Genomic DNA, 19,320 nt, shown 5'->3' with positions numbered 1-19,320 from the left:
AGATCTTGGTTTAGTGTTATACCCAGCCTCTTCCTCACCTCTCAAACTCGCCTGCAGTTTAGAGTCTGTGCAAGGGATTAACAAGCCCCCTGAAAATGTAATTACCTCCCTTGGCAACTAATACAACTAACACCAATTGATGAATATTCCCTTCCCTTCCTGAAACGGTTAACATCCCTCCTTCCCCCCCGTCTCGCTCTGGTTCCTTTGCTGGTTGCAGTGATTGTCTGTTTGCTTGTCTTGTTTGCTTGCTTGCTTTTTCTGTCTGTCTATTTGTCAGTATATTTCCCCCCAGTTCTGTCCTTGTCTTCAGCAAAAATGTACACATTATTACATTCAACATCAATTCTCATCCCAATTCGCAGCCCAACAAAAAAGTACATTCTCTCAGTGAGACGCTCGGCAGATTGCTGGCCAGACGGACAGACTTTCTATGCGCTCCTTGTTTTCGGCCTGTCCAAGGCATTGCTTTCACTCTCGGAGTGACAACTACTTGCATATAATATATATGCACATGTAGCCAATGCCAGTTTGTGCTTTGGCCTCTGTGTTCCCAGTCCAAACTTTTAGAGTGTTGCTTAATGGTTGGAAAATAAGGTTAGAAGTCAAGTTAACTTCTATAATTTGTAGCTATATTACTTTATTTCTATCAACGCCCTCTTTTGTGACACTCTAAATGTGCATCTCCTATGTTCTTACTATTTGTCCGTTTCTGTGTTTTCAATGATATTATATTTTTGTACTGTTTATCCTTATCTTTCTATCATACTATATCTCATCTTGTGTTTATTTTGAGTTCTCCACATTAAAATGTATGTTTCTTGCTCTCTTGAACTGGTGATCATGTCTTCTCTGTGCTCTTTTCTCCCTTTAGCATGTCCACCCCTTTGCCTCTGTTAGATGTATTGTGTGTGTGAATAGCCCTTTATTTTCGTCTCTTATTCTTTGATACTTATCAGACTGACCAAACTAAGCCTTTCTTGTGTTTCCAGGCTTTCCTTCCTTCATTTCCTATCTTTTCTTGCAGCTCTGTTTCTCTCTAATGTGCTGGTGTTTGTAACGATCTCACTCTGTTTGGTTTTGGTTTCCGTAACCTCACTGTTCATGCTATTAATGCTTTCTATCTCTTCTGATACAGATTAATAATTTTCCGCTTGCTTTTTTCTATTTCTTACATTTCTTATTGAGCATCTATCTTATCTAAAGTCTTTATGATTTCTGTCTACTGTTGTGTGTGTCTGCAACCTCTTTGAGTCTTCTCATTTCTATATTTGTGTGTCTCTTCTTGTATTTCTCTATTTACTGTCCGTCTATTGCCTAACAGTGTTTCAATGTTCAGCCTCCATGTGCCTTGACCAGTCATCTATGGAGTGCTGTGTGTCCGATGTGTCACATTACATTGGCCAATACTTTCGCATTTGGCTCTTTCTTGTTCTACCTTTCTTTCATTCTTTCTTTAATCTCATAATATTTATTCTCTTTTACTTTCTTTACACTTTGTGATTGTTTTCATGATGTATGTACCTTGAGGTTTTTCTCCCACACTGTTTGTCCCACTTTAACGTTATTTTTTCAACAATCCTCGTGTGAGGAAACTAAACTTAACATCTATTAACTTTTTACTAAGTACCAGCTTTGCCATGGGAGATCTCTGCTTTCTCTTAAGTTTTTTTTATATTTTTTGTTTTGTTGCATATTCTTAATAACTGAGATATAAACACATCAACACTACTTCATCTGTCCCGTGAAACATCTGATCCTCTACGCGTTGCTATACATGTCTGTCTTTTGTACATAAAGTGATGTCATGTTGCTATAAATGTCTTTATACATGTGTGTCTCCTTAATATCTGTAGAGGGAATTATGGGTTGATCATAAACTCTATGGGAATTGGAGAATATATTTATTAAATTAAGTGGTTTTGTTTTCTGTCTGAAACTGTGTTTGCTTACTTGTCGGAGGTAACTTTTTTGTTAGAGATATGGATGTTTGCCACACTGGACATATGTACAGTCTTCTCAGATTCCAAGTTTCATCAAACACAATTCACTGCATCAAATGTCCTCGGTTACAGTGCCCGCCATTAATCTGTGGAATCTTTGGCAGATTTATTTGGCTTCGCTCATGGTAGCTAGAGAAAGCACAATCTACTTTGAAGTGACATCTATCCAAAGCAAACTTGGACTCAATTGGTCGTTTCAGATAGGCGTTTTTCAAGCGCCAAACAGGTAGAGGTTGGACTCCCTGTGTGCTCAGACATTCTCTCTTTCCAGAGACGAGTTAGCTTCTCAGCACATGTCCTTGCTTTGTTTCCTCTGGATCAACCAATGTTTTTGCTTTCAGGGGCAACAAGCCAGTTAACAGTCCCAAGGGCCGACCCCCCGACGGCCAGTCCGTGACTGACCTGGCCAACTCACTCACGGGAGACATGGTGATGGTAAGACCCTCCCACCACACCTATACATGACATATGTTCTGCTTCTATCTGTTACACCAAGCTATACACATTGGTACCTACATGTACTGAATATCTAAGCCTTCAAATGGTACCTATTGTGAAAACCCTTTTTTTTGTATTTTTCTATCTGGACTGCTCGCCAAACCCACAAACTGTCAAATAGGCCCAGCCAGTTCTTTGTGGGCTGCCTAGATAAAAAAATATGGGATTCAACAATTCAGATTTGGCTCCCCTTACCATGTCACATGCAGGCTTATTATAATATATTTCCCCCCATCTGGGTATATCCACCAACAGCTGGAGAACAGTACTTGTTGGCAAACTGGGGTTAAAGAGACCGTCGTAATGCAGAGCTTTTTAACGGGGTGAACATAACTATATTCAGACAGATGGCATAAAAGCATAAAATAGCGGACAAGCTAAAAACTGTATGTAACTTCTACACTGTAATGTTCCCTTTGCAAGAAGGTTTTTACTAAAACAGCTGCCCAATGATCTATTGGAGGATCGTGCCACCCTCATTTACGTGATTTAATAGATTTCAGATTACAGTATAGCACAGAGGAATAAGCAATATGAGCAGTAGGCGTTTTGTAATTCCCTGATTGTAATTACAAATCTGTCTACTGCTACTAAAGCACCACAAGCAGCGCCATGTCAATACAGAGCACAGTTATGCTACTGATATTTCAGAGACATGATCAGGGCAATAGATTCTGAGCTGCACAGACATTAGTCAGATAAATGATCAATGTTTCAGGCCGACTGGACACATTTAAATAAACATCCCCTCTGCCCCTGCACTCTCACTGTTTGGGATGGAGGGGGTTGGAGATGGATAACAGGGGACATCACTTTTGGTCATTTGTCTTACAAGTAGGATGCTATCCACCCTGAAATCGCTTACTATATATGACTTATTTAGCCACAAACACAACTGTAAGAAGGATCAATTTGTAGTTATTCGCCTTTCATACGATGTGTTGACAGTTGAAATTTGCCAGACTAATTTGTGAAAGAAAACCTTAAAAGAGCACTCCAGCAGTTTTCTATTAAAAAAAAAAAAGTTTAAACATATTAAAGTGAAAAAGGCAAATTGTAAGGCAAGTTTCATTTCCATAAAAACGACTGTACATCCTATTTGTAATAATTGTGTTTGTCAATCAATGCAGAAAACAGCTTTAAAGAGGCCCTTTTAGACATGTTCCCTTTCCTGTAGTGTGTGATATCGTTTTTTTGTGTGCAATTAAATGGTCGGAAAGGGATAAAATCCCAAAGTTCCCTCCATAGGGAGTTTCTCTCCCGAACCAGAAACCATAAGAGTGGAGGAAACGTACTGATGCCCGAAGTTTTAAAGTTACATTTAGTAAACTCATGTGTGTGATTTTTGCAACTATTCGCATATTTTTGGTAGCCTACTACAAGTCATCCTCCATGCTAGAGCCATGCAGGTTGATTTAAAGCTGCATGTGATAATAAGAGAGCCATAATGGAACAGAAAAGAAACACAGGCAGTTCTTACAGCGGCAATCAAGTGAGACAAGCCATCCAAGGTGACTCACACTGTTTGATAAATTAGACTTGGAATATTTCACACTTGCGCTGCCTGTCACTTCTAAAACCCATATTGTCAGAAGCTGAGTGACTGAGTCTTTTCCTCTTTGAAATTAAAGCTCTGACCTAAAACCCTGAGAACAACTATTTCAGTTGATGCTCCGATTGAGGTGACATGCAAACCAGACCACCAAGATGATATCTTCCAAAGTATCAATGGAGGAACTTGCACAAAGTGAGCTACTGATTGTATTATCTCCCTCAAAGTCCTCCAACGCTTCTTTCTAATCAATGCTATTGTTGCATAGAAAGAAGAGGAGAGACAGAAGGAGGTGGCAGGGATAGAAAAGAGGTGACCACAAAGCCTACAGCTGCGAGTGCAGACCACCAACCTTGAGCTGTGCTTTCGTTCACTCTGTGCCGCTCGTTAAACGCTCTCTCTCTCTCTTTCTGTTTGTCTCTCGCTCTCTCTTTCCCCTCTCTGTCCGCTGCTGTCTATCAGATAGTGGCCTTTTAGTGCACAGCAGTGATAAAGCAGTCAGAGTGGCTGTACGGGAGAATCGGTGGTCTAAAGCTCGCCTATCTACAATCTGAGCACCTCCTGCATCTTAAGAACATTAGAAAGGAAATTAAACCCTCTCAGTCTTCTTAATGTCAGACCAATCTCTGCCTTAGAGCAGCTGCTTGAGTATGCTGTGATAGAAATGATGCTCTAACATCTCCTCCCCTCACAGCGTCTGTGTGGGAGGAGGTGTGTGCCCTTGGTCTGAACTTCTCCTGTGAGTGGCTGCTGTTGCTACTGCATGTGTTTGATATTTTTTTGCCTACATTTGTGGCCCCGCAGCTGTCTCCAGGTTCAGAGGATGATGATGGTGAAGGGCCCATCAGTGAGAAGCTGGGCCGGATCCAGTTCAGCATAGGCTACAGTTTCCAAAACACGACCCTCACCGTCAAAGTTCTCCGGGGCCAGGAGCTCCCCGCAAAGGACTTCTCCGGCACCTCCGATCCCTTCGTCAAAATCTACCTGCTGCCCGACAAAAAGCACAAGCTGGAGACCAAGGTCAAAAGGAAGAACCTCAACCCGAACTGGAACGAAACCTTCTTGTTTGAGGGTCTGTGTTGTTTCCATTCAGTTACTTATAGAAGAAATGCTGCAATTGTTGTTGTTTTTTTCAAATGTCCTATTAACATTTTTACAACTTGCTAAACATCAGTCAATGCGCTCTGATTAATGTTCTTTAATCTGTTAAAAGATGAATGTGTAAACATTTGTGGGCCAACTAGCTGTTTCCCCCTGCATACAGTTTTAATGTAGCTAACCTCTGGCTGTATAGCATCTGTAATTAATGAAAAAATATGAGTGTGTTATTGATCCTGTCCTTTAGGATAGACTCGCATGAATAAAACTCATTATATTGTTTATATTACAAAGTGTTGCGGAACTCCATTCTGAACTCACTGACAACCTTACGTTTGTTTAATTGTTTCATTACATTTGAATGAACAAAGAGTCATTTCTGAACCCACAAGGAGCACTGTGGGAGATGTGTGAGAATTCACAAACAAGGTGTGATTTTTTTTTATTTTATTTTCCTTTCATTTATTTAAAAAAAAGCAATATTTTTGAGCATAGCAACTGCAGAGGAAAAAAGCAGACACACAAGTATCTGTATGATCTGAAGTTGTTTCATTTGAACCATCCTGCCTGGATGACAATGCCCAATGGTAAAATAGCCAGAATGATGTTCAAAAGGCTCCACAATGAGAACAGAAGCCAGTGCTCTTGAAACATGAATGAAATATTTCTTGTTACTCGAGTATAATGATCCCTCTCAGTCTTTTGGCTGGTCTTGCAGTTTTCAAAATCCACTTTGGCCTTTGCCAAATTCCTCCCCGTTAGCACAGTGCAGATTACCCTCTCTGTACTGTCAAGAATATTTATTTCACTCTCTGCAACTTAGCTCTCCCCGTTTCTTTCTCTGTTTTAGGCTTCCCTTACGAGAAAGTGAGAGAGCGAATTCTGTACCTCCAGGTGATGGACCATGACCGCTTCAGCAGGAATGACCCCATCGGAGAGGTGTCAATCCCCCTCAACAAGGTGGAGCTGGGCCAGATAAAGACCTTCTGGAAGGAGCTGAAGCCCTGCAGTGATGGCAGCGTAAGAGAGGGAGGGATGGCCATCAGGCCCAAATGATGAAGACTCCAGTGTTTTCATTCATTGCAGTTTTAATTTAAAGTGTGATGTCATTTGTCGACTGCTCTCAGTTTGAGATGTCAGGTTGAGCAACAGGCTCAGCTAAGCCCACCTGGTCACTGGACCATCTGTGTTTGGCATGAAGGGTTAGAGCAGTGATGTACGATTACAGCTAGTGAGCAATCTGGAGTTTGATTTTCCCTGATGAAATTCTGATTGGGTGATTCATTGTTTGTGTTCCTCAGGGGAGACGGGGAGACCTGCTTTTGTCTCTCTGCTATAATCCCACTGCCAACACCATCACTGTGAACATCATCAAAGCGCGCAATCTCAAAGCCATGGATATCGGGGGCACCTCAGGTATGTTTGTTTTCTCTTTTCTCTTTCTCACCCTTGCTCACCCGTCTGAAGCCCTTGTCATGACATTGGAAGCTCCATCTCTGTGTTCAAACATTTACTGACCTGTCCGTGCTGGAGACGGTTGCCGTCTGGCTCCTAAGCCGAGTTGAACCGTAGATAGCTGCAGCAGCAAGGTGACATTAAATCAAGCATCTCTCCCTTGCCCTCAATCTTTCCTGCTCTCGCTCTCTTTCTGTATATCTAAGAGGATCTTCAGCCTCCAAGCCAAATCTGTGTCGGCTCAGTCTGGTTCTAGTTCTTAAAGTATCAAGTCTCCCTGTGCTTTCGGTGGCATTTATCTTTTTTAAATGACTGCTTCCTGCTGTAGTGTCTGTTAGTATTACAGAATATGATAATGCTCCAGAATCCTAGTACAAATCCCAGGCCCTATTTCCATAAATACTTCCTCATGTTTCCTAGCTCAGGGGAGAAGTTGACCTTGAGCTCAAACTAGCTATCTGCTTCCCTGCTGTCTTCCATGACTTTAACAATTAAGAGGTTAATTGCAAACCTGACCCTTTTATGGAAATGTTTGCCCCTGCTATCATGTAAACTGCTCTGCGTCTACATTGCAGATCCATACGTCAAGGTGTGGCTGATGCACAAGGACAAGCGTGTTGAGAAGAAGAAGACAGTGACCATGAAGCGCTGTCTGAACCCGATCTTCAACGAGTCCTTCCCCTTTGAAGTGGCCGCCCACGTACTGAGGGAGACCACCATCATCATCACCGTCATGGACAAGGACAGACTCAGCCGCAACGACGTTATCGGAAAGGTACGCTTCACATTACTCTTTGTGTTGTTGCCTTTGGTTACGCATATCCTCCTTCAGCTCCTTTTAAACTCCAAGGAGTTTGTTTTCCGTTTTGTTTGTGTATTTGTCTGTTGTTCTGCAGGAATTAAGGAAACACTCTGTTTCATGTAAGGCTGTAGCATGGGCCAAGAAAGAACCCATTACATTTTGGAAAGGATCCCAATCACAAGGGATACACAAATTATTTTTCACTCTCAGTATGATAGGGCATGGCCTTGGCAGAGAGCCCTCCTATTACATAGATGTGATGCCAAATGTTGGTCTCATGCAAGCGGCAAACTGTGGGGTAGAGCCGGGAAGCCAATACGGAAGTGCCACACACTGCAGTTCATACATGGGCCGCTAGGGACTGGCTGCAGAAAGGAGCCATTTCCATGGACCCACATGTTAAAATGCCCAACTTTACAGCAGAAAAAAACATGTTTCTACCCATGGATGCAATAAATATTATTATCGATATAGTTAGATTCCACCTTCATGATTATGGATCTGTGAGTGAATTGTTTTCTAACACGACCCTTTTATTTATATTAGGTCTTAAAGTTTTTGCATAAATTAGGGCGTGGTCACTTTGATGGACACGTACATGCCTCACTGTCCAACACACTCTCACTCCCTAAGCGTCCAGGAGCGACGTTTGGTCAGTGTCCGTGGCGTCCAATTGTGACGCTCCTAGGCTCCTTCAGCATCATAAAGGGACGCAAATAGCTTTCAACTGATTGCAATGTATTCCCATCTGCGTCGGGATTTGACGCTCATGGAAGCACGGCATTCGTTTGTGTCGGCTGCCCTTAAAGGCAATCATCGACTACTTCCAGTTCGGAGGCAGCTGGTCCCGCCTCGGCTCCGCCTCTTTGCCCTTATTTGGAGCAGGCGGGATTAGACTCTGACGTCACAGTCGAGCCGTTAGTGGCCGACTCCGCCTACTAAGGGCTTCACAGCAACTCTGCAGAATCCTATGGGTGACGTCACGGACACTACGTCCATTTATACAGTCTATGGTCTCATGTCTATAAAAGTAAGCAGTCGCCACTGAGGTCAGTCAAATTGTGATGAGGTTAACAGTCCAGTAATTAATAATTTAATTATTTATACTCACATACATTTTTCACCAGCGTTGACCAAAGTGACCAATGAATAGAAATGTTCCTGGAGCAAAGTTTAAAAATCTGGACCTATAGGTCTACACAACAACATTTACGTGTTAGCAAAACTTACTGTTTTCATTTTGTCATCAGGCTAACCCTTTCTCTATTTTAAAGTAATTATTTGACATCAGGAAACACACACATGAGCTTTCTGGGAGACACTCTTATGTCTTGCAATGATGTGTTAAAACTACAGCCAGGAGACTCGGGTTAGCTTAGCATAAAGACTGAAAGCAGAGGGACTTGCTCTAGCAGTTGCCAGGCAACCAGTGGAGACTCCAGGGCCTTACAGCAATAACAAAAAAGGATTAATTGATGTGAGGTTTCAATGGCTAAAATATGTTTCAAAATCCATAATGTGAGGCAGCTTGAGAAAACTCCACGCTCCTTCTTTCATTTCAACTCATCCCTGCTCGCAGCACTAGTCCCTCTGAAATACCTGATGCCAAATATCGCACAAACATTGTGGCTCTTTCCGTTAAGGTGCTGCCGTGTCTGGCTGAGGGCAAAATGAATGTAATTGACATGTCTAAATGACAAAATGCCATTACCTAAAAATAAAGAGATGTTTATTAATTTAACATTTTTTTATATTCAAGGTATCATTGAGGGGCAATTTTCAAATGTATGACAATTGTCAATTACAAAAACAAAGAACAGGGATAAACTAAGCGAAAACCTATACTGTACATAATTATGGTCTTGCCTACAAAACCATTGTAGGCAAGACAAGGCAAGGCAAGTTTATTTATATAGCACCTTTCAACAAAAGGCAATTCAAAGTGCTTTACAAAAAATGAAAGACATTAAGAAAATGGCATTTAAAATCAGTCATTAAAAAGAAAAGATAATAAAAGAAACATTAAAAGAAAAAATACATGGATAAAAGCTAAAGTGCAGTTGAAGATGTGAATAGTTCAATTAAAAGCAGCAGGTTGTAACAACTAAAACGTTCTGATTGGGCAAGAATATTTTGTAGATAAAATAAAATAAAGTTATGCAAAACTGTTACAATAAGAGGTTTAAGATCAAATAAGATATCCAGCTAATTGATTTTAATCTGGTCTGGTATTTTGTTTCAGGAGTAATGTGCACTAAAATGTTCCCATATTTAATATGCACTCCATATCTGAAAAGGGTTATATTCCTAAGTTGACTTCATCATCCTTCCCCTCTCTCAGATCTACCTATCGTGGAAGAGTGGACCCGGGGAAGTGAAGCACTGGAAAGACATGCTCGCTCGGCCGCGTACTAACGTCGCCCAGTGGCACGCTCTCAAGGCCTGATCGCACCGCCCAGCTTCGTCCATGGCCCCTCTCCGTCTCCCACTCCCCCCCCCCCTCCTCCCACCTGTCCTTATGCACAAGACTGACTTGCTGCCAGGCTGCGAAACACGGGTACAATTAGCCATCTGCTCTCTTAAACCTTTAAACTCTTTTTCTTTCAAAATCTCTATTCCTCTCCCACTCTTCTAACTTCTCCTATTCCCTCCTCTTCATCCAGCTGTGTCTTAGTTTCTGTGTCTCACGACTTTGCCAATGGTCCCCCTGTTTCTGACTGTCTGTATGTCTGTCTGTCCTTATGCACTTTGCCTGTGGAGGTCCGATATTCAGTTTCTTTGTCGACCCCTTGGTTCTGAACTGCACTGCAACCCTCGACCCATTTAAGGTGCCAGTCCCGTGGGATCACAGCATCTTAAGTAACGATCTAATCTCATATAATCCTATTGTATGACTATTCCAGGTAAACAATACTATACAGTATGTACATTATGTACATGTACATATTAATATATTAGGAATAGATTGGCAGAACTCCCCCTATACCCATGATTAATGTAACGTATGCTATCTGTTGTTTCCCATCCCTCTTTTCTCATCATTAGACGCCTTGTCATCTGTCTCAATTGTACTATATCCTGTCCATTTCAGCCTTCCTCCTTTTACTCTAAAGTGGTTTTAATGTTCAGCTGAAGTCATGGAAAGCAATCAATACTCGGTTTGTGATGAAACCTGCTAAACTCGAGATGAAATTGTTGATACTGCTTTCTCTTCTCTCCCTCTTTTCCCCCTCTCTATGCTCTTCTTCATCTCATTGTATCCTTATGGTTTCCTCTTTCTCTTCCTCTGGCACAATATTAGTGTATCCAGCCTTTCTGGACCCCCACCCCTCCTTGTCGTCTGTGTGCTGTGGGTGCTGTGCTGTAGCTCCAACAAAAATAGAGATTAAAAAGAAAAAAAAAACTGGACTTTCCAAAACTGGGAAAGCAGGAACACAATAAACGTGTGAAATGGATCGCTCCTGATTTTTCCAGACAAAAAGCCCTGAGACGGAGAGAGAAAAAAGAAGATGAAAAAGACCCAAACAAAAAGAAATCCCACATGATACCATGATGTCATTTTTCACGGCAAAGGAAACCAATTTCAAATCTTCTTCCAATTTTAAGATGAAAACAGAAGCAACAAGTTTGCGCTGTTTGTGCACATGCATTTGGTTTTGTGCACACTTCCGTCTGTTTATTAATGCTATGACCTTTGTCCTGTTTTGTGGTCATGTGCTGTTGGAGGTCTATCTCCATGACTGAAGGTGTGCTGGGTTAATGTGTGCCTCTTGCTATGTGTATGTGTGTGTTTGTTCACGGGAGCAACACGACTCAGACTTGGCAGAAATCTTCTTCTCTTTTCTCTTTCTCATCTTGCGCTCTTCTTGCTCTTCTTACTGCCATTGTTTCCCCCATCCTACTTTACTGCCCAGCCTTCAGAACGAGGGCACAGGGAAGTTCTATCTGCACTTTTTGAAAATGTTATAACAATAATAATGATAACGACAGTTTTGATGATGATTACAGTTCTGGTGAAAATTAAGGGAGGAGTATCTGAAAGGGTGAGCAGCAGTTGGGGAGAGGAGACGTCTTCTGTGTAATTTCAGGGTTTGGAGATGAAGTGAAGGACACAGAGGAGTGATGTAGGGCTCTCATGCTCCTCTTTTGTTCCCCGTTTTCCTCAGTAGAGTACTCAGTACTCTTGAGTACAAATATATGTGCAAGTTTGTGTACGTCAGCTGCCAGACTCCTGGTGTCGGGCCGCTAGTGTCTGATTGTCAGGCGAGGATAGAGAGGTCACGCGTGTCTGCTTGTCACGCGCAGGCTGGCCACCACAACAGTGCTATTAGACAAAGTGTTGATCACAGCGAGCGCTGTCAGAGCTCTAGCGAAGAGTCTTGATGCTCCTATGTGAGTCCATGATGCTGAACAACTAATAATAATAATAATACATTACATTTATAAAGCGCTTTTCCTGGTGCTCAAAGCGCTTACAAGCAAGTGAAACAAAATAACAACAAAAGTAGAAAGTGCTAAGCTAGGAGGAATAAGGACAGGGGGTTAGTTGATTAGGAGTTAAAGGCAAGAGTGAAAAGGTGAGTTTTGAGGGATTGTTTGAAGGATGTGGGAGTGTTGGCGGATCTGGCGTGGCTTGGGAGGGAGTTACAGAGTGTGGGGGAGGCTGCTGCGAAGGCCCTGTCACCCCAACGGGTGCATGTCTGGAAACAGCAAGGCAGATGTGGATTCATGCTTTACTGCGGAAAGATAAAAAAGACGTCATGCCTTTCTCTGAGTTTGTGTTGCCACTCACAGACACTGCGAATGACCCAGACAGCTCGTGTGATATTAGATGATGTTCTGATCTGCCGCCGCGAGATACAGTGGAAGCAGATTAGACATTATCTTTTCCCTGAGTGCTTGAAAGCACCACAGAGGAGAGTGTACTGGTAGATGCCCTGCTTGTCACGCACATTCAGCTCAGCTCGATATTCCTGTAATGTAAATAAAACAGTCACAGAGCAGCACCATGAATACTGTCAGCCATTAAGAGCTGCTCACACAGACGTCTACTCTTTCTTAGTGTACTCTCTCTATTCCAACAGTGTGTGTGTTCACATTCATAAAGACTTGTGAAGCATAATCCTGTCAGGATTTGTGTTTTTCTGTAGCAGCCTGGTTTTTCTGTCTAAATGAGCATCCACCTTCTGTCATGTTTGACTGACTCACCGAGCAAATAAATCAGCTGTTTGTTTTTAGTTGAAGCATCCCTGCTTCTGTTAATGCAGCGTTTGAAGTTACTTTCAACTGGCCCCATTAAAATGATACCTATATACTTTGGGCCCTGCAGTACATTGTATTCCCTCTTGCATGCAGTCCCTTGATAGTATCTAATGCTTTTTTGCTTGTTTTGATTTACGATTATGAGAACCTGATCACCACCAGAGAGATGTTATTGTAGTCTTATCTGCACCAGGCTAGTCCTCATCCAGCGTCTCTATAGGCCGGTGTTGGCAGTGCACTGTTTGCCACGAGTGTGTTCTGGGCAGTGTCTTTGGTGTGAGCCTCGGTGCTGCACTGATCCAGTCCAGCACCCTTCAGAACAATTGGCCAGCCCTGGAGCAGAGCCCACTGTTTTGACAGCCTCTGCCTGCAGTCTCAGAGCACATTACCTTCCTATTTGTTAGTCAGAACGCAGTAATATCTGCTTTCTTGGACATTAGGGACTCACTATTTGCAGAGTTAATACTCGCTAAGAATAAAAACTAACTATGAAGCATTTCCATTAGCAGGCATGAAGATGATGGATGGGGATGAAGATGTGTCACTCAAAATGAAGAAAATAATCAGGAAGCAATCGCTGTGTAAAGCTGTGAAAACTGAACGTGGTTTGAATGTGCAGGTGATGAGTCGACACAATACCGCTGCCATTTCCTTTCACTATGATTACAAGTAGCTCAAGGAGAGATAAATTGCTATGCTACGAGGGTTTGCAACGCTTGGTCATCAGTGACCCTGTAAACTGGGAGATATGGCTTTATTTTAAGTAACATGAGGCATAGTGCGCTGTTACTGATCCTCAAAGGTGCACTGGAGGCTGGAAGCTTTTAGAAAAGTACTGAGTGCTGTTGCATTACAGAGCTCTTAAATGCAAATTCATTCCATGGTCATTTTTTATTTTCAAAAGTTAAGTGGAATGCATTTAAGTAATTACTGTAGGAGTGACAGTTTGGCAAACACAAGAAGTTATTGACCTTAATCATTTGTTGGGTTACCAAAGACCCCACTGCTATAAGTAAATGTGAAAATAATATCAATGGAAAGATATTTTGTATCGCAATATAGTAATTATTATTTAAATGTTACAGATTTATTCTGACCTTATTGAAACCCAATATTTAGATGAGGATTAAACCCCTCCCTTTTACATTAACTGCATATTTGTTGAAGGTGGAAACATACTAAAATGTCATTCACTTTTACTTAGCTGACCTTTAAAACATGTCATCAGTACAAAATCAAATTAGGACAAGCCAGCAAGTATTGGGCTGGTAAAACAGTGAAGTATATTTTTTGAACTGTTAAAGAAGAAAGTCGTAAACTCTACCTATGGTAATTCTAATCCATCATGTATTCTTATTAATTTAAATAAAAGATATCAAGTGACAATTAATCCTCGTTGTCACAAAGTTAACTTTTTAATCTGAAACTGACTGAAAAAACTCTCAAATGTGTCAGTACAGTACCATAGCCTCTACTTTCCTAAGAAGAGGAACACTGTGGCATATGATTTATCACAGGGTATCCAGAAAGTTTCACTTTCCTTAAAATAACCAGGAGTCTCAAGCCTTTTATTCTCTCAGCGCCAGCAGTCAAAAAGCAACACCATTAAAATGGATGGTAAGCTCAGAGCCGAACAGTACAGAGGAGAAAGTAATTTAAAAATCCCAGTTTTATTATACCGCCACCTGTCTCAACAACTTTTAAGGAGCTGCGTTTCTTTTGGCACCAGCACTGCCAGCAACGACCTTGTGTTCAGCCTCGCTTTTTTTTCATCAGTGATTCATCCTCTGGCAGGTCATTGGTCGGTGAAGGTGTGGATAATTACCGTTTGATTGCTGAGGTTTCATTCAAGAAGACTGACACTGTCCACAACTCTGCCACAGAATTAAGGCTCATCAAACCGACTCTTGAGTTCAATTACATTTTAACCAAGGTGCTTTGATTTCTCTTTATAAGGTGGTCAATCTGAAGGTTGCTTTTACTTTAGGAAAAGTCCATTTGTCACAGCCATAGTAAACATTATACTGGTTAATATTAGCACATTAGCATTGCCATTGTGCAGTCGTGGGAAGTAACACTGTGCGTACAGTTTTGAAGGACTTGTACTCTACTTCATATATTTGATAATTATATTTTAAGTTAGCTACCTCGCAGATTAAGATAATTAATGCAAAGTATGACTTATACATTATGATATATTATTATAGGTTAAGATAACCATCAGTGTAAAAAGTAGTTAGAATTAGCTTCATCTTCGCCAGCTGCAACATTACAGTGATAGATGCATTAATAGTTCAAATACAGTGATATCAAATTATTATTTTTCTGAAATGGGCCCTTCGGCATATTGACTACTTTACTATGTGTACCTTAAATATATTTTGATGCTTTACTTAAAGTATTTTTTTTATTTCTACTGACTAGCATTTAGCTTAAAATATAAGATCTTCTAAATGAAGCGAGTGATATTGTTTGTCCTTGCCATACTCCCACCCTCGTGATTCTGCGGCATTAGATTTCCATTGATGGATATGGCTTTCATAAGATGATTGTCAATGACTCACTCTATTGGAAAGGTGCCTGCATGCTTTGCTGTGGTGTGTGCAATATTTATTTAAAGGAAACTGTGCTTTATGTCTTCGAGAACTTTGTGTGTGTCTGCATTAGAATCAGGCTGTACTTATCTCATACTGGAGGGACTGCAGCTGACGTTTTATTCTGCTGAATCATATGACAGCTGAGTCAGCCCTAAAGTCTTCTGGGTCACATGTGTCATTGTGCGGTCATTCCGTGTTCGGGTCTCACCCTGCGCAGACAGACCTCACCTCCCCTAACTCACCCTTTCAATTGTTTTAAGCATCTGGTGAAAACCAATGTGACTTCTCCCAATCAGGGTTCAAGTAAGCATTATTTGAATGGTAACAAAATGAATATGAAAAACAATAACGAGTAATAATATATTTTTCTTTCTGTTCACATTTGACTGTCGGTCAGTGTGTATGTATGTGTATGTGCTTGGTGTTCTTGTGTTGGGTTTATTTCTTTATAAAAATGTGATAAGAAAATCCTTCTGTTTTTGGAACCTTTATGTAAATATCGTTGGTGAAAATTAATATTTGTTGAGTTTTCTTTTGTCACTTAAAATGATGAAGAAAACAATGATATTGATGAATAACAGTGGTGATGTTGATGATGCTGAAGCTGATTATACCTGCCCTTCTTGAATAAGGGCTTTTGATGTCCGCTGTATTTTTGTTGGAGGTGTCGTGAGGTTGAGGCAAGAGAAACAAAGGGAAGGAGTGATACCCAACACATCCCGCTGTAGCAACACTGCCACATACCTTTACCCCCCCGACACATTATCAGGAAGTGGACTGAGAGATATGTGGCGCAAATTGTAGCCTGTCTTACTCACGGCGTGACACATTGTTGTACTTCTACTATAAATTTGAAGCGGTCTTTGGCTGTGTAAGAAGACACCTCCCTGTGGAGACAGTCTGGCCGGTCGCTTGGCATCACATCTCACCCCGTCTGCTTATAGGCTTGGGGATTTACTGTAATGCCATTGTGTTAGACAGGATTGGCCCTGCACTGACACTGATGATGCCTTCCTCGTTGAATTTGCATCAGTATTGCTCTGCTGAAGGCCATACATGGGGATGGGCATGTAAGGAGGTGGGAGATTTCCAAGTGAGAGGATGTTTGTCATACTCCGACCCTGGAAAGACAATTTGCTTGTGATTCAGCTTCCTATTCTGGGGGAAAACTCAACGCACTGCCATGAACTTGCCACATTATATGCTCGTCTCCTCTTTTATCAGATATTTGTATGAACTTTCAAACTCCAGCAAGAAAAATCCAGGACTAGTGCTATGAACCCCATATAGCAGACATATTGAAATGAGGGGTTTTGTGAGGTAGAGTAAGATTGATTTCTCCAAAAATCTGCCCTCTGCCTTCTCAACAGACATATGTCCGGCCCTCTGCTGCATCCAAATAAGAAAATGCACAGGGCTGTAGTCCAGTTATTTTTAATAACAGTCCCTGCAGGTGTCTGTACGCCTACTCCCCTATTTTCCATATGCCACAGCCTTGTGTATCTGGCTGGGTTTATGGGGTTTACAGGGACAGAGCTTATCAGTTTGGTTACTTTTAGGACTGTCTCCGCCACAGACATGATATGATACAGCAGATACTCCCAGCAGCTGCCTGCAGGAAGGACATAGAATACAGTCCTGCCTTCATCTGTAATACCATCCTTTTGAGGGAGTCCCACGAGGAGTCAGAAAACAAACACACACACACACACACACACACACACACACACACACACACACACACACACACACACACACACACACACACACACACACACACACACACACACACACACACACACACACACGTACACACACTATCTGTCGCTTATCGATCCACTGCGAATACATTCAGAATATGAATCCTTTAATTCTTCTGAAGATGTTTGTTTTTTCTTTCCTCGCTGGTTGTAAATAATAATAATAATTGTGATTCCGTTAGAGCATACTCTAACTCCTGCCATAATGTGGACATTTTAATCAGGTAGGTAATAAGCAATACACTTATCGAGTCCTAATGCCATACACTGAAATATTACTTACCCAGTCTGATGGTCACTCTTTTGAATTTTGAGGGATGTCGAGGGTAACACTCCTGTTTCTTCAACTCCTTTCTCCACTTGCCATAGCCCACCTCTTCAACAAAGAGTGCTCTAACTTAAAACACACAATTGTGATGTGTACAATCTGATTTAATGTATTCATTTATGTATTTTTGCCAACTTTGTATAGTGTATAAATATCTATAAATATATGAAAAATGACAGTACTGTATAGATTTTAGCTGCCTGGTAAGGTTAATAGTATATACTTGGTAGACTAAAAGAAAAAGCGTAGAGCTGTTCAAAAGCCAGTCATTGAGAAAATGCTTTCTATATCCTAGGTTTCGTTTCTGTTTTTGTTTTTTTATTATTGCCAGTGGGATCCAAAGTGTGTGTTGTTTCTTCTTTTCCTCCATTTGTTTGTTAATTGGTTTGTTTGTTGTTTTTTTCTTAACAAGACACAGCAAGGTTCTGGCAGCCAGGAGAGTGCAGTGGAACGCAGACTGGGACCCTGTGCAGTAGTGTGTGTATGTATGTATGTGTGTGTGTGTGTGTATGTGTGTGTGTGCGGGTGTGTGTCCATCCATGGTAGTATAGTGCTCTCTGTGCAGTGCCTCCCCACCCCTCTCTCTGATGTAGTTGTGTAGTGTCATGTGACGCAGTGTGTGTTAAGGTGCAGGATGACTGTTGGCTGAAGCTGGCAGATGCCCTTTCTCTTCTCTCCGTGTCGCCTCGTTTCCACTCGTCTTCCTCATTACGCTTCGTTCTACACGTATAGATTTCGTCTTCCTCTGCTCAATTTCTCATTTACTCTCCCATTCAGCTTGTAATGCAAACGCCACCAGAGTCTCATTTCCCAGTAATCCATGCTTCCTCATCTATTTGTGATTCTTTGTCCATTAGCATCTCTCCCCCGTCACACTGCACATTACCTAGTTTTTCCTACAGCACTCTGTGGACCAGAGAATGATTTAGCACAAAAAAGAGCATCCTCATCCCTGTTCATGTTTCTGCTTCTCTTCACGGAGTTGTACTTTTATCCACCTCTCTTCACCATCCCCGAGGAGAAGGGCAGCTGCCAGCTCAGCACGCAGAAACACAAAGCAGCCATAATCAGATGTCAAGCACAGCCCTGATGCTCAAATCTATGTTGTGGTGGCTTCAGTGCCGCCCCGTTTGTAGCAAGAGAAAGAGAATAGCCATAAAGATTGGACCAACTACACACAAAAAAAAGTAGTGGGATATGTGTATTCGTAGTGGATTATTATTACCTTCCCTTTCTCACACCAGATTTATTACTAAGTATTCCGATGTGTTGCTTGGTTGCTCTGTACATATCTGTGTAGTACTTTTGTTGATGTCCCTGTGTTAGGATAGTAACGGGTTCTTACTGGGCGGCCTCCGCAGACGTCCTCTCCCTCCTACCTCGTCTCATTTCCTCAACAACTTCAAACATTCCATCTAAATCTCAAGTGAGCAACATTTTAAAGACGATTAGATTACCATGTAAGCTGGGGGAGTAAAAACAGCAGAGGGACTGAGCTGCAGACATTTCCGCTGGAGCCATGATAATAACCAAGACGTCTTGTCTGTGTTCACGTCCCTCTGAGAGCTGATGGCACGCTCAGCATAAAGACCAGCACACTCGCCTCTCTGCTCCTCCGTTACCCTCCTTCACACCAACCTCATGGGGGAAGAAGTGGGTGAGGTGGGTGAGGAGGTGGCAGAGCCCTGGGGGGCGGCAGAGAGGCGCGTCCCTGTGGTCACATCCTGGGTCAGGGGGGAAGGGAGCAAGGGCGTCTCGAGGTCAAACCCAGTAGCACTTTGGTTTTGCGTTCCATGTTTTTTTAGCCTCTCCTGTTTTTTGGCCGAGCGGACTGTGATCTTACTGGTTGATTTTCTCGTTCTCCTCCACCCATCAGTGTTACAGAGTGTGTTGGGTGGACGGAGCCATGGAGCTGAGCTCTGATTTTGTTCCATATTAAAGAATCATTTTTACAAAAGAACTGTA

General features: G+C 41.9%; 1 protein-coding gene across 6 annotated transcripts in view; it reads left to right on the top strand.

The window, feature by feature from the left end:
* The window catches only part of syt7a (synaptotagmin VIIa), a 98,626-nt gene extending 79,306 nt beyond the window's left edge, over positions 1-19,320 (top strand). For 5 of the 6 annotated variants that reach the window (XM_034085119.2, XM_034085115.2, XM_034085118.2 and 2 more), the window contains 6 exons: positions 2,345-2,438; positions 4,858-5,125; positions 6,002-6,171; positions 6,453-6,567; positions 7,182-7,381; positions 9,750-19,320. In XM_034085119.2, the coding sequence (XP_033941010.1) occupies positions 2,345-2,438; positions 4,858-5,125; positions 6,002-6,171; positions 6,453-6,567; positions 7,182-7,381; positions 9,750-9,854 (952 nt within the window). In that variant the 3' untranslated portion in view covers positions 9,855-19,320. The remainder of the gene's footprint in view (positions 1-2,344; positions 2,439-4,857; positions 5,126-6,001; positions 6,172-6,452; positions 6,568-7,181; positions 7,382-9,749) is intronic. The other variant, XR_004552307.2, reaches the window with a different exon arrangement.

This window comes from Pseudochaenichthys georgianus, chromosome 6 (assembly GCF_902827115.2).
Source record: "Pseudochaenichthys georgianus chromosome 6, fPseGeo1.2, whole genome shotgun sequence".
NCBI classification, from domain to species: domain Eukaryota; kingdom Metazoa; phylum Chordata; class Actinopteri; order Perciformes; family Channichthyidae; genus Pseudochaenichthys; species Pseudochaenichthys georgianus.
The sequence above is the reverse complement of the archived record's forward strand: the minus strand, read 5'-3'. Positions and strand labels throughout refer to the sequence as shown.